General features: G+C 46.3%; 1 protein-coding gene across 12 annotated transcripts in view; it reads right to left on the minus strand.

The window, feature by feature from the left end:
• The window catches only part of LOC125466667 (tumor necrosis factor receptor superfamily member 5-like), a 113,259-nt gene that overhangs the window by 8,918 nt on the left and 89,272 nt on the right, over positions 1-15,069 (minus strand). For 9 of the 12 annotated variants that reach the window (XM_048561497.2, XM_048561503.2, XM_048561504.2 and 6 more), the window contains 4 exons: positions 12,844-12,937; positions 3,514-3,755; positions 2,785-2,810; positions 1,865-1,975 (listed from right to left, as the gene is read on the minus strand). In XM_048561497.2, the coding sequence (XP_048417454.1) occupies positions 1,868-1,975; positions 2,785-2,810; positions 3,514-3,755; positions 12,844-12,937 (470 nt within the window). In that variant the 3' untranslated portion in view covers positions 1,865-1,867. The other 3 variants (XM_048561500.2, XM_048561502.2, XM_048561501.2) reach the window with 3 other exon arrangements.

Below are 15,069 nucleotides of genomic sequence, written 5' to 3' on the forward strand. Positions count from 1 at the left end.
ATAGTGCCACACAAAACCATGGAGGTTGTTCTCAATGTGAAGACGGGACTTTGTCTCCACAAGGACTGTGTGATGGTCACTCCTACCGATACTGTCATGGACAAAAGCAACTGCAGCTGGCAGACTGGTAAGGATGAGGTCAAGTATGTTTGCCCCTCTTGTCGGTTCCCTCACCACCTGCTGCAGACCCAGTCTAGCAGCTATGTCCTTTACGACCCGACTAACTCGATCAGTAGTACTGCTGCCAAACCACTCTTGGTGGTGGACATTGAAATCCCTCACCCAGAGTACATTTTGTGCCCTAGCCATCCTTCATGCTTCCTTCAAGTGTTGTGCAACATTGAGGAATACTGATTCGTCAGCTGAGAGACGATGGTATGTGGTAATCAGCAGGAGGTTTCCTTGCCCATGTAAACTTGAAGCCAAGAGTACTCAGGAGTTCCAGAGTCAATATTGAGGACTCCTAGAGCAACATCCTCCCGACTGTATACCACTGTGCCTTCCCCTCCGTTGGGTCTGTCCTGCCAGTGAGACAGGACATATCCAGGGATGGTGATGGCGATGTCTAGGACATTGTCTGTAAGGTATGATTCTGTGAGTATGACTATGTCAGGCTGTTGCTTGACTAGTCTGTGAGACAGCTCTCTCAATTTTGGCATTAACCCCCAGATGTTAGTGAGGAGGGCTTTGCAGGGTTGATAGGGCTATTTCTGCGGTTGTTTTTTCCAGGGCCTGGATGCTGGGTGATCCGTCCGGTTTCATTTCTCTGAGACTTTGTAGCGATTGATACAACTGAGTGGCTAGCTAATAAAATGTGAGGCTGGATGAACACAGCAGGCCAAGCAGGCCATGGCTAGCTAGGCCATTTCAGAGGGCAATTCAGAGTCAACCACATTGCTGTGGGTCTGGAGTCACATGTAGGCCAGACCAGGTTAGGGTGGCAGATATCCTCCCCTAAAGGACATCAGTGAACCAGATGACTTTTTCCAACAATCGGTAATGATTTCATGGTGATCGGTAGATTCTTAATTCCAGACTTTATTTTTTGAATTACAAATCCACCATCTGCCATGGTGTGATTTGAACCCGGGTTCCCAGAACATAAGCTGGGTTTCTGGATTAATAATCGAGCGATATCTGTTTGTATATGGGGTCCAATTCTATATGTTTGTTAATTGCAGTACGGGTGGAACCCTGCCTCTAGGAATTCCTGTGTGTATCTATGTTTGGCTTGGGCTACTATGGTTACCTTGGCCCAGGTAAACTGATGACCTTCATTGTCTGCGTGTTCCGATATTAAGGAGAGTTCATCGTGCCGTATTGCTGCTAGCAAACGTTCATTTACACTTATTCATATTATTCTTCATCTGCCAAATTCTTGCATTCACGGCACGGTGGATCTGCGGTTAGCACTGCTACCTCACAATGCCAGGGACCCAGGTTCAATTCCACCCTTAGGTGACTGTCTGTACGGAGTTTGCACACTGTCTGTACGGAGTTTGCACATTCTCCCTGTGTCTGCGTGGTTTCCTCTGGGTGCTCCAGTTTCCTCCCACAGTCCAAAGATGTGCAGGTTAGGTGGATTGGCCATGCTAAAATGTCCATAGTGTTCAGGGATGTGTAGGTTAGGTGGGTCATGACGGGATAGGTCTGAATGGGATGCTCCAAGGGTCGGTGTGGACTTGTTGGGTGGACGGGCCTGTTTCCACACCATAGGGATTCTGTCACTTATTTTTATATATTTGTAAATTATGTACCTCCACTTCAAACTAACTTTCCAATCTAACTTATTGTCATTAGCAAATTTACCTTTCATACATGCGGTCTGTTTATCCACTAAAAGATTATAGAATAATATACTTACCATTCAGATGTTCTGGTTTCCGCACTGTTTGAAACTGCAGTTATTTCTCGTACTTTCTGGCATGGGAGTGCATGTCTGCTCTACAAGAGGCACACTGTTTTCATTTCTTTGCTAACATAAAAAAAAGTTGTTAAATATTTAATGGGTGGAATCACATTTTGAAAGTTGTCTTGAATCTGATATGGTGAATGAAACAATCGATACAGCAGGATATTTGTTCTCTGCTCTCTATCGATTGTCATTGATAGCTTAGAAGCCACAACAAACAGTCCTGGAAAGTTTGACATTTCCAGCTGAGGGAGCCACTCATTGATTACTCCTTATTTCTTCTGCGTGCTAGTCAGCTGGTAATCCCTCAGTTTGCATGTATCCTCTTAAGCTGATGTGCATATGCATGATCAATGTTCACCTTGACTCTACTCTGTAAATTCTGATTTGATGACTTCAACATTTAGCATCACGTCTTTGGTAAAGTTGAGATCGCTTAATCTGGACAACAGAAACAATTTCAAGTTACACTTCTACATGTTAGATGGTCATCTCTAATCACCTTTAATGGCACCTTCTCTGCATCTTCGGCATTTGACTGCACTTGGACTACGTATGCTCTACCTCCCTGAAATTCATTTCAATATCCTAACATGCTTACAAACAATAAAAATCTTAATGATTATTACATTGACATTTTATGTTAATCCAATCATAGTTCAATGTCCATACTGACTGACTCTTCACTGCCTTGCATGCCACAGAATACTGCATTAATTTCAGGTCTCTCTGAGAATCAAGCTCCTGGACAGCTTTGCAGGAAGCGCATATGTTTCAAATTATATTGGAACACGTGGAATATTTTCAGCTTTCAGATTTGCAGATGGTATGGTTTTATGCATATGACATAGGTATTAAAAGCACATATTTACCGTTCCAGCTGCTTCTTTGTCAGAATCTGCGAATGAAAGAAAAATACGTAAAATAGAAGGAAATGAGGCTGTGAACTAGACTTATGCCATGTTTGTTTAATTTGCCAGTTTTTACTAATCAGAAAATAGCACACATTCTTTATAGCAAATTAAACACTGGCCTCAATTTGAACCTACCCACTGCTGTTCAGTGTGAATGGTGTAAAAAGGGTCAGGTGAAAAATAGGCCAAAGCAACATAACAGCCAGAGGTAGTGTCACACCTGCCTGACACCATCTTCTCCTTCAAAGTTTGAAATTAAAAAAGACTGTGACAAGAAGCAGATGGAACTTACCAATACTTAAAGGCCACAGCCTTAAAATGCCATCAGGCCATGATGTAGTAAACAAGAAGTTAGGGAGATACTCACACTGCATGGAAGTTTCAATAAATTCAGTTAAAACTCCTTGTGGGCCAAGAGGGCCAGGAATGCTCTTCCCCCAATACTCTAGGCTTTGCAAAGTATTCCTGGATCTACCTGGGTTTCCCTTGATCGCTATAAAACTCTGCATTTCAGACCCCTGATATCTTTTAGACCCGTGAACCCATTAATTGTCAGATACTGATTCTAAGACTTTCTGCTGCTAAATTTCCAGCTGTACAAAATTGCTGGAAAGGAAAGAAGTTTATTTATATTTTAGCTAAATGAACCCTAATATGGAAAATCATACAGGAAATGAAAGATGATACCTGAAGTTGAGGTACCTAAGTGTGGAGATCGATGAGCAGAGCAGGACAAGCAGCAACTCTGGGGCACAAGAGCTGAGGCGTTCTTTTTCATTTTACAATAAAAAATCGCAATCCCAACAAGCACAACGATAATCACAAAAGCCACCACAAGAGGTATAACGATTGGATTACTCTCATCTTTACACACGGCATCACTCTTAGATGTTCCTTGATTGACTAATTTCTGGTTCCGTTCTTCACATCTGGGTAAGATGTAGAAAAAAACACAGAACACATGTTCATAATTGTTGTTGTATGTATGTTGTAATTAATCTAGAACACAGAACATAGAAAAATACAGCGCAGAACAGGCCCTTCGGCCCTTGATGTTGTGCTGAACTGTGAACTAATCTAAGCCCATCCCCCCACACCATCCCATCATTATCCATATGCTTGTCCAAGGACTGTTTAAATGCCCCTAATATGGCTGAGTTAACTACATTGGCAGGCAGGGCGTTCCATGCCCTTACCACTCTCTGAGTAAAGAACCTGCCTCTGACATCTGTCTTAAATCCATCACCCCTCAATTTGTAACTGTGCCCCCTCGTACAAGCTGAAGTCATCATCCTCAGAAAAAGACTCTCAATGCCCACCCTATCTAATCCTCTGATCATCTTGTATGTCTCTATTAAATCCCCTCTTAGCCTCCTTCTCTCCAATGAGAACAGACCCAAGTCCCTCAGCTTTTCTTCATAGGGCCTGCGCTCCTGGTAAATCTCCTCTGCACCTTTTCCAATGCTTCCACATCCTTCCTGTAATGGGGCGACCAGAACTGCACGCAGTATTCCAAATGAGGCCACACTAGCGTTTTGTATAGTTGCAGTATGACATCACGGCTCTGGAACTCAATCTCTCTACCAATAAAACCTAACACACCGTAAGCCTTCTTAACAGCACTATCAACCTCGGTGGCAAATTTCAGGGATCTATGTACATGGACACCAAGATCCCTCTGCACATCCACACTACCAAGAATCTTTCCATTGACCCGGTATTCTGCCTTCCTATTATTCCTCCAAAAGTGAATCACCTCTATCTGCATTGAACTCCATTTGCCACCTTTCACCCCAATTCTGCAGTTTATCCAAGTCTTCCTGCAAGCTGCAACATTCTTCCACACTGTCCACCACTCCACCGACTTTAGTGTCATCTGCAAACTTACTAACTCATCCACCTATGCCTGCGTCCAAGTCATTTATAAAAATGACAAACAGCAGTGGTCCCAAAACAGATCCTTGTGGCACACTACTAGTAACCGGACTCCAGGCTGAATATTTTCCATCAACCACCACTCGTTGCCTTCTTACAGAAAGCCACTTTCTAACCAAACTGCTAAATCTCCCTCAATCCTGTGCTTGTGTATTTTCTCCAATAGCCTGCCATGTGGAGCCTTATCAAAGGCTTTACTGAAGTACCATGTCAACTGCCCTACCCTCATCCACATGCTTGGCCACCTTCTCAAAAAACTCAGTGAGGTTTGTGAGACATGACCTGCCCTTGATGAATCCATATTGACTATCTCCAATCAAACTGTTGCTTGCGAGATGATTATAAATCCTATTTCTTATAAACCTTTCCAAAACTTTTCCTATAACAGACGTAAGGCTCAGAGGTCTATAATTACCTGGGTCGTCCCGACTGCCCTTCTTGAACAAGGGCACAACATTTGCAATCCTCCAGTCCTCTGGTACTAAACCTGTACACAATGAGGACTCAAAGATCAAGGCCAAAGGCTCCGCCACCTCCTCCCTAGCTTCCCAGACAATCCTCGGAAAAATCCCATCCGGCCCAGGGGATTTATCTACCTTCACACCTTCTAGAATTGATAACACCTCCTCCTTCCTAACCTTAATCCTTTCAACTCTAGTAGCCCGTAACTCAGTCGTCTCCTCTACAGGATTCTTCCGTTCCTCAGTGAAAACAGATGAGAAATAATCATTTAGCACCTCTCTGATCTCTACAGGGTCCACACACAACTTCCCACTTCTGTCTTTGACTGGCCCTATTTCTATCCTAGTCATCCTCTTATTCCTTGCAGACCTATAGAAAGCTTTAGGGTTCTCCTTTATTCCACCTGTTTTAATTATTCTCTGTCTGAAGTGTTATTCTAAGCCCAGCCTCAGGTGACTATCTGTGTGGAGTTTGCACATTGATGTGAGTGGAGTGTTGACAGGCTGAATAACAGGTCTTTGCAAGTGGTCAAAGATGTCAAATGGTGCGAGTAAAGTATCAACAACGAAGTGTTCAGGAGTAATCAGAATGGTAAGAACTTTTTCATTGGTTCCAGGGCAAGTAGCTGCAACATTGTGTTGTGACAATACATCAGCGACATCCTGCCTGTGAAGGAGAAACATCTGGTTTCTCTCTTCTGTGAATGGAAAAGCTAAACGGAAATTATGAGCAGCTTGTGGGTTTTAAAGAACCCTCTGCGCGGTTAGTAGCTCTCTCTCTCTCTCTCTCTTCTCTCCCCCCCCCCTCCCTTTCTCTGTGCACCTTCCTGAAAGGAAAAAGGGAACAAAAATATTCAGAGACAATGAAAGGGTGAATGCTCAATCGGAGAATGAAAATCGAGGATTGATATGCCCATAACCTCCTGTCCTCCTCAAAGAGTTGAAAGGAATTGAAAAAAAATCTCATTGATACCCATAATCTGGACTGGTGACAAAGCTGTGAATTACTGACATTATAATAAAATGTGAGGCTGGATGAACACAGCAGGCCAAGCAGCATCTCAGGAGCACAAAAGCTGACGTTTCGGGCCTAGACCCTTCATCAGAGAGGGGGATGGGGAGAGGGAACTGGAATAAATAGGGAGAGAGGGGGAGGCGGACCGAAGATGGAGAGTAAAGAAGATAGGTGGAGAGAGTGTAGGTGGGGAGGTAGGGAGGGGATAGGTCAGTCCAGGGAAGACGGACAGGTCAAGGAGGTGGGATGAGGTTAGTAGGTAGCTGGGGGTGCGGCTTGGGGTGGGAGGAAGGGATGGGTGAGAGGAAGAACCGGTTAGGGAGGCAGAGACAGGTTGGACTGGTTTTGGGATGCAGTGGGTGGGGGGGAAGAGCTGGGCTGGTTGTGTGGTGCAGTGGGGGGAGGGGATGAACTGGGCTGGTTTAGGGATGCAGTAGGGGAAGGGGAGATTTTGAAACTGGTGAAGTCCACATTGATACCATATGGCTGCAGGGTTCCCAGGCAGAATATGAGTTGCTGTTCCTGCAACCTTCGGGTGGCATCAGTGTGGCACTGCAGGAGGCCCATGATGGACATGTCCTCTAGAGAATGGGAGGGGGAGTGGAAATGGTTTGCGACTGGGAGGTGCAGTTGTTTGTTGCGAACTGAGCGGAGGTGTTCTGCAAAGCGGTCCCCAAGCCTCCGCTTGGTTTCCCCAATGTAGAGGCAGCCGCACCGGGTACAGTGGATGCAGTATACCACATTAGCAGATGTGCAGGTGAACCTCTGCTTAATGTGGAATGTCATCTTGGGGCCTGGGATGGGGGTGAGGGAGGAGGTGTGGGGACAAGTGTAGCATTTCCTGCGGTTGCAGGGGAAGGTGCCGGGTGTGGTGGGGTTGGAGGGCAGTGTGGAGCGAACAAGGGAGTCACGGAGAGAGTGGTCTCTCCGGAAAGCTGACAGGGGAGGGGATGGAAAAATGTCTTGGGTGGTGGGGTCGGATTGTAAATGGCGGAAGTGTCGGAGGATAATGCGTTGTATCCGGAGGTTGGTAGGGTGGTGTGTGAGAACGAGGGGGATCCTCTTGGGGCGGTTGTGGCGGGGGCGGGGTGTGAGGGATGTGTTGCGGGAAATGCGGGAGACGCGATCAAGGGCGTTCTCGATCACTGTGGGGGGAAAGTTGCGGTCCTTGAAGAACTTGGACATCTGGGATGTGCGGGAGTGGAATGTCTTATTGTGGGAGCAGATGCGGCGGAGGCGGAGGAATTGGGAATAGGGGATGGAATTTTTGCAGGAGGGTGGGTGGGAGGAGGTGTATTCTAGGTAGCTGTGGGAGTCGGTGGGCTTGAAATGGACATCAGTTACAAGCTGGTTGCCTGAGATGGAGACTGAGAGGTCCAGGGAGGTGAGGGATGTGCTGGAGATGGTCCAGGTGAACTGAAGGTTGGGGTGGAAGGTGTTGGTGAAGTGGATGAACTGTTCGAGCTCCTCTGGGGAGCAAGAGGCGGCGCCGATACAGTCATCAATGTACCGGAGGAAGAGGTGGGGTTTGGGGCCTGTGTAGGTGCGGAAGAGGGACTGTTCCACGTAACCTACAAAGAGGCAGGCATAGCTGGGGCCCATGCGGGTGCCCATGGCCACCCCCTTAGTCTGTAGGAAGTGGGAGGAGTCAAAAGAGAAGTTGTTGAGTGTGAGGACGAGTTCAGCTAGGCGGATGAGAGTGTCGGTGGAGGGGGACTGGTCGGGCCTGCGGGACAGGAAGAAGCGGAGGGCCTTGAGGCCATCTCCATGCGGAATGCAGGTGTACAGGGACTGGACGTCCATCGTGAATATGAGGTGTTGGGGGCCAGGGAATTGGAAGTCCTGGAGGAGGTGGAGGGCGTGGGTGGTGTCACGGACGTAGGTGGGGAGTTCCTGGACCAAAGGGGAGAAAATGGAGTCCAGATAGGTGGAGATGAGTTCGGTGGGGCAGGAGCAGGCTGAGACGATGGGTCGACCAGGGCAGGCAGGTTTGTGGATTTTGGGAAGAAGATAGAAACAGGCCGTGCGGGGTTGGGGAACAATGAGGTTGGAGGCTGTGGGTGGGAGGTCCCCTGTGGTGATGAGGTCGTGAATGGTGTTGGAGATGATGGTTTGGTGCTCGGGTGTGGGGTCATGATCGAGGAGGCGGTAGGAGGTGGTGTCGGAGAGTTGGCGTCTGGCCTCGGCGATGTAGAGGTCAGTGCGCCATACTACCACTGCGCCACCCTTGTCTGCGGGTTTGATGGTGAGGTTGGGGTTGGAGCGGAGGGAGCGGTGGGCTGCCCGTTCTGCGGGGGAGAGGTTGGAGTGGGTGAGAGGGGTGGAGAGGTTGAGGCGGTTGATGTCTCGACGGCAGTTGGAGATGAAGAGGTCGAGGGAGGGTAGGAGGCCTGGGGGTGGTGTCCAGGAGGAGGACTTGTGTTGGAAGCGGGCGAAGGGGTCAGTGGTTGGGAACTGGAGAAGCCTGGTCAGACTAAATGGAAGCCTTCGTAGCAAGATTGTAATGTCTATATTTTTAGCTTTATTTCTTATTTTCGTAATTTTTACCATGTATATCTGTAACACAGTGCAACACTTTTCCTTTATTTTCCTGTATTTTTTCGTACCTAGGTACTTTGTACCGAAGATGGCACTGTGCATTGGCGACATTGTACACCTATTCTTTTGTAACTTGAGTACACACGACAATATACCTAATTCTAATTCAATGTCTATGCAGATTTTGTTTTTAAATGGGTAGAGTTGTAGTTACAGGGTTACAGGATCTGGTATTAAGTTAGCAATTCATGTAAGTACCTGCTTTTTTGTTAAACACAGTGAGTGCTTTCTTTCAATCTGGGATCATCAATCAGGTAAACTGGGGACTCTCGACAGACTAAATATTCTTTTCAATTTTATGACAACTCTGGGTAGAGTGGATCCTGATTTCATAGAACATAGAACATTACAGCACAGTACAGGCCCTTTGGCCCACGATGTTGTGCCGACCTGTCATACCGATCTCAAGCCCATCTAACCTACACTATTCCATGTACGTCCATATGCTTATCCAATGACGACTTAAATGTACCTAAAGTTGGCGAATCTACTACCGTTGCAGGCAAAGCGTTCCATTCCCCTACTACTCTCTGAGTAAAGAAACCACCTCGACATCTGTCCTATATCTTTCACCCCTCAATTTAAAGCTATAATTTCCTGTGCACTACCATAGCTAGTCTTTACAGGGCCACTTCCCTGTGTCAAAGGCATATCCAACAGGCTACCTAACTGATCTGTGTAACCTCTCAGGCCACAAACCTATCAGAGGCCTTTACAAACATGGACAAAATCCCAGAGACAATGGGAGAAAGATCTTAATTCACCATTAAATGGGTATAGGCTGACAGGCTGCTCAATGCCTCCTTCATTGCTGATAGGATAGTATGGAGTAAGCACAGGGAATGGTGCTCATATCATGACACCTAAGTGATTCCACTGTCACCTACCTATCAAGCATTGTCAGGTGGCTATAAAATCCAACATAAAACAAAGAAACATGGACACTGGAGATCTGAAACAAAAACAAAATGCTGAAGAAACTCCGCAGCATTTTTAGAGAGAAAATAATACATTATGATGAAGAGTAATTGGATCCAATAAATTAACTCTCTTTCTCTCTACAGAACCTGCCAGACCTGCTGAGTTTATACAGGATAATAAAGTGTGGGGCTGGATGAACACAGCAGGCCAAGCAGCATCTCAGGAGCACTAAAGCTGACGTTTCGGGCCTAGACCCTTCATCAGAAAGGGGGGATGGGGAAAGGATTCTGAAATAAATAGGGAGAGAGGGGGATGTGGACTGAAGATGGATAGAGGAGAAGATAGGTGGAGAGGTAGGGAGGAGATAGGTCAGTCCGGGGAGGATGGACAGGTCAAGGGGGTGTGATGAGGTTAGTAGGTAGGAAACGGAGGTGCGGCTTGAGGTGGGAGGAGGGGATAGGTGAGAGGAAGAACAGGTTAGGCAGGTGGGGATGAGCTGGGCTGGTTTTGGGATGCAGTGGGGTGAAGGAAGATTTTGAAGCTGTTGAAACGACCCCCGCAACCACTGTATCCCAAAACCAACCCAGCTCGACCCGCCTGCCTAACCTGTTCTTCCTCACACCTATCCCCTCCTCCCACCCCAAGCCGCACCTCTGAAACGTCAGCTTTTGTGCTCCTTAGATGCTGCTTGGCCTGCTGTGTTCATCCAGCTTCACACTTTGTTACCTCCATTTCCTACCTACTAACCTCATCCCGCCCCCTTGACCTGTCCGTCCTCCCCTGGACTGACCTATCCCCTCCCTATCTCCCCACCCATACTCTCCTCTCCACCTATCTTCTCCTCTATCCATCTTCAGTCCGCCTCCCCCTTTCTCCCTATTTATTCCAGAACCCTCTCCCCATCCCCCCTTTCTGATGAAGGGTCTAGGCCCGAAACGTCAGCTTTTGTGCTCCTAACATGCTGCTTGGCCTGCTGTGTTCATCCAGCCCCACACTTTGTTATCTTGGATTCTCCAGCATCTGCAGTTCCCATTATCTCTGAGTTTGTACAGGGCTTTGTTTTTGTTGGACCCTAAAATCTAGTCTCATCATCAGCACAAAGGTGGTTTTGAATCCTTGCACTTTGTCAATTATAATTCACATTCAACTCCCACGAGTCCTTAAAACATGAGACAAGAGTTGATTTGAGGAGTCAGCATCTCTCACATGAGACAACACATTTTGAGGAAGAACTGCCACATGACTCATTCATACTCTCCACCAGCTGAGATTCACACAAGCTAATGGCCTTCCTAGTCAGGTAGCTACATTGTCGCATGTGAGTCATAATTACAAGTGAGCAGCTGCAGGCACTGCAGACAGGGACAGCTGTGAAGAAGCCCCATTAGGCTCCAAACTGCTCAGCTCAACACAGATGCTGGGTTACGAGAGTCACTGACCAACAGGGCTATTCTGGAGCAGCAGGTATAGAAAATGCTAGAGGTCCTGTCAGTATTTCCAGAGGCTTTGTACACCAGGAGAGAGACTGGCTTTCCTTTGACACAAAAACAGAATTTCTGTTTTGGTTTCAGATCTCCAGCATCCACAGATCCACTTCTAAAAAAAAATTATTTGCGTTCCAGAATATCTAAAATATTTGTGCGCATATCCATTTCTCTGTAAACTGTGGGCACCAGCACAGAGCATCAGTCATGGCAGCCCATCAAGTGCATGCTGGCATTCTATCCAATCTGAACAAACAGATTTGAGTGAGGAAAGCTTTAATTTGGCAATTGGGTGATGCAGAGCGCATTATAATTCTTGGCTGGCATTGAAATATGGAAGGTTGGGGGAGGATGTATCAGAGAAAAGGTGGAGAGATGGTACATAGAAATGAAGTCTCTCTTCAAGACACTCCTGTTCGTCTTGTGTTTAGCTCCACATGCACACTCCTTTCTGAAGCCTGGGACCGAGACTGCTCCCTGCACAGGTACAGGCGGGAAAGCCTTTGGCAGGTCCATCACGGGCTCCAAGCTTCAAAGAATGTCCACCACGAACATCTGAGGAGTCGCAGTCAACTAAGTCGTCCACCTTCAGCTCTGCTAAAGCCACAGGTGTAGCAGCACATAGAATGTGTAGAAAAACAGAAGATAAAGGATTTGTAGTAGCACAAAGAAAATCACTTGGGTGGTTACATAATTGACTCTGAAACATGGCAAACTCAATTTCAAGTTACATTGTCCATTTACTCGCATTAATAAATCACATTTACCAAGTGAACATCACCTTGAGATAAATAGCAATGACAAGGATAGAAGACGAGCAGTGGAGATTAGTGAAGTGTACAGATTAGTGACTACAGGAATGCTGTATGTTGGAAGGTTCAGTGGGGTCTTTGTTGATGTGCCACATGGCTGTCCAGTCTCAGACCAGCCCATCTGTGCATGTATGAGACAATCCTAGGAGTACCAGCAACAGGTTGTGTGGCTGTACAGATCCTCGCTACACCAGGCTCATCCTTCTCCTGAAACACGGTCATCACCTTTGTTCGTCTTGCAGCTCCAGCTCTCTCTGCTCAGCCTCTGCATAGCTGTATGCACCTGGGATACACAGTACTGTGCAGAAGATTGTGAACTCCTGCAGATGTCACCAAAACAACTGGCCTCAACGAACACTTAACTGCATTCCAGCCTCTCAATTTCAATTCCCTATCAATCTCTGCTGTGCTCTGCACTATTTCATCCCAATAAGTTTCACACAGTGCAAGCATTTAATGCCAGAATGTAGGAGACATCTTCAATCAAATGGTTTTTATTGAAATCAAAACAATGGTTGACTGTCTTTTGAACATATTTTCAAGCAGGAACTGATTAAATGCAGGTATTGATGAGTTCTTGTTGAATTACCAGCATTTTTACTTTCATCACCCCAGTCTGCAAAATTGATATCAGATTCCCCAGCCAAACCCCTGTCAGTAAAAATTCCACAACGCGTTGTTGAAAATTATAGCCACTCTACTCTGGCAATTTAATGGCAATTAAATTATAATTAAATTAAACACTGAATTAATGACAAATTAAAAATTCTGAATTCGCTTGGGACACTTACTTAGTCCACTTCACACATGGTTCAGTTGATGAATCATTGCTGGAGTAGGTTCCATCGGCGCACACCTCACACACAGTATCTTTGAACTGTGTACCTGAAAAATAAATGTATCATTATCTGTACCAGATATTTTGTTTCTAATGTAGATTTTATTCAGAAAAAGCATCTCTAAGTACACACAAAGGTTTTAAATCAGTTCCAACCAGTCTTTGCAGAGAAAATAAAAAGAGGGGCGGCACGGTGGCTTGGTTGTTAGAACTGCTGTCTCACAGCACCAAGAACGCACGTTCAATTCTACCCTTGGACTCCTGTTTGTGAGGAGTTTGCACATTCTCCCTGTGTCTGCATGGGTTTCCTCCAGGTGCTCTGGTTTCCTATCACAATCCAAGGATGTGCAGGCTAGGTGGGCTGGCTATGCTAAATTGCCCGTAATGTTCAGGGATATGTAGATTAGGGGGTTATAAGGGCATAGGTCTGGGTGGGATGCTCTGAGTGGGCTTGCTGGGCTGAGCAGCCTGATTCCACACTGTAGGGGTTCTATAAAAACGTTGGAAGTTTGACATTTTTCAGAGCTTTGCTGCAGTTGCAAATATACAAACACATTTTCTACCAATGTTGCAAGCTACTTATGATTATTTTGAGGCTCCGAGAGGGTCTGACAACCGAATGGACCCTTGTTGTACTTTGACAAAAAGACCAAAGATGGCGATCTTTCCCCGCTGTGCCTTGGCGACGACTGCCCCAAGCTTTAGTGTGTTCCTCAGCATGTCATCCCGGACTTTCAATGTGTCAGTCTGCAAAATTCAGCTGAGGTCAACTCTTTACACTGGAAGACCAACAAGTTTTGGGGGACCAAACGGCAGTATTTCAGTGAATTGATGATCCTCCTAGCACAATCAATGTTTGTCTTATTGTGTGTCCTGGTGCACAGACCATAGAGCACAAGAGTCCTGAATGACAGAATTGCTCTGGACAGACCTCGACAAAGAACGCTGCATCTCTCTCTCCAGACCTTCTTTGCAAAGGGAAATTCCAGAAGGTGATGTGTGACAGTTTCCTTAATGGTGCAGGCACTTTGAAGGCATTGTGTGGCAGCACAGAGAGGCTGGGTATACATGAAGGATCTGATGAGCAGTGCCCTTCACACCACTAGCCAAGCTATGAGTTGGTGGTTGCTGGAATATTCTAGCAATGAAGCATTCTGCCAAATGATCTTGACAGTCTGTTTAGGGAACCACCCTTTCTTTTCCTGCAGTGTGTGCAGAAGGCTATGTGCTGAACATTTCCTGTTGGGTTTGTGGTCAAAGGAGTTTTTTGTTGCAAATTGTTACATGAAGCGGAGGTGATATGGAATGGACCAACTTATTGGAGTGTTCTGCAGCAGTGAAGTCAGATGCAACCTTTGCGACACTGGGGAAGGTAGAACCTCAGCACATAGTGACACTTGGTTTCTATGGTCTATACACAGCTCAATGAAGCCACACATCAGGATAAGGGTAGCATTGGATACATCCCTGCCCCCTTATCCACAGCTTTGTGCATGGTGTCCCTGCAGATACAATGCATCTTAGATCTCCAGATGCAGTGGAAGATGACATGGGTGGCTGCTAAGGCATAGGTCCAGGGAATGGGCCAGATCTCTAACATGTGCAGGATTACTAAAAGTACTTCACATCTGATGACCAAGCTTTTACCTGCAATGGAGGGGGAATGGTGCTCACTTAAGCCCAGTTTTTACTTCATCCTGGTCTTGCACTCCTTCCAAGTTTTTGCACATGCCCCAGTCCCTCCGAACAATATTCACAGTACCTTCTGGTAATCTGTCCTGTGAGGATCCAGAGATCATCCTGTCCGTAAAGCACAGGTTTGGTCAGGGTGAATCACTGATCCTACAGCTGACCTGACACAGTTAATGATGACATTGGATGGGATTTTATAATCCGCATTCGGCAGTGAGACTGGTTGCCAATTTCTGATTTCTTTCCTCTCCTCCTTCTACTTGTAGATGAGGGCGGTGATACCTTTCCTTACGGATTTGCATACACTACCTGCCAGAAATATACTGTCATATACCTCCAGCAGGTCCTGGCCAGTCAACTGCCACTGAGCTGAGTACACTTCAATCAGTAAGCTGTCGCTGCTAGGAGTTTGACTCTTCTCAAAGGCCTTAGTCAACTCACCAAGGGATAATGGCTGAATCAGATTCTTCCACCTGCTATAGTCTAA

Source organism: Stegostoma tigrinum, chromosome 28 (assembly GCF_030684315.1).
Source record: "Stegostoma tigrinum isolate sSteTig4 chromosome 28, sSteTig4.hap1, whole genome shotgun sequence".
NCBI lineage: Eukaryota > Metazoa > Chordata > Chondrichthyes > Orectolobiformes > Stegostomatidae > Stegostoma > Stegostoma tigrinum.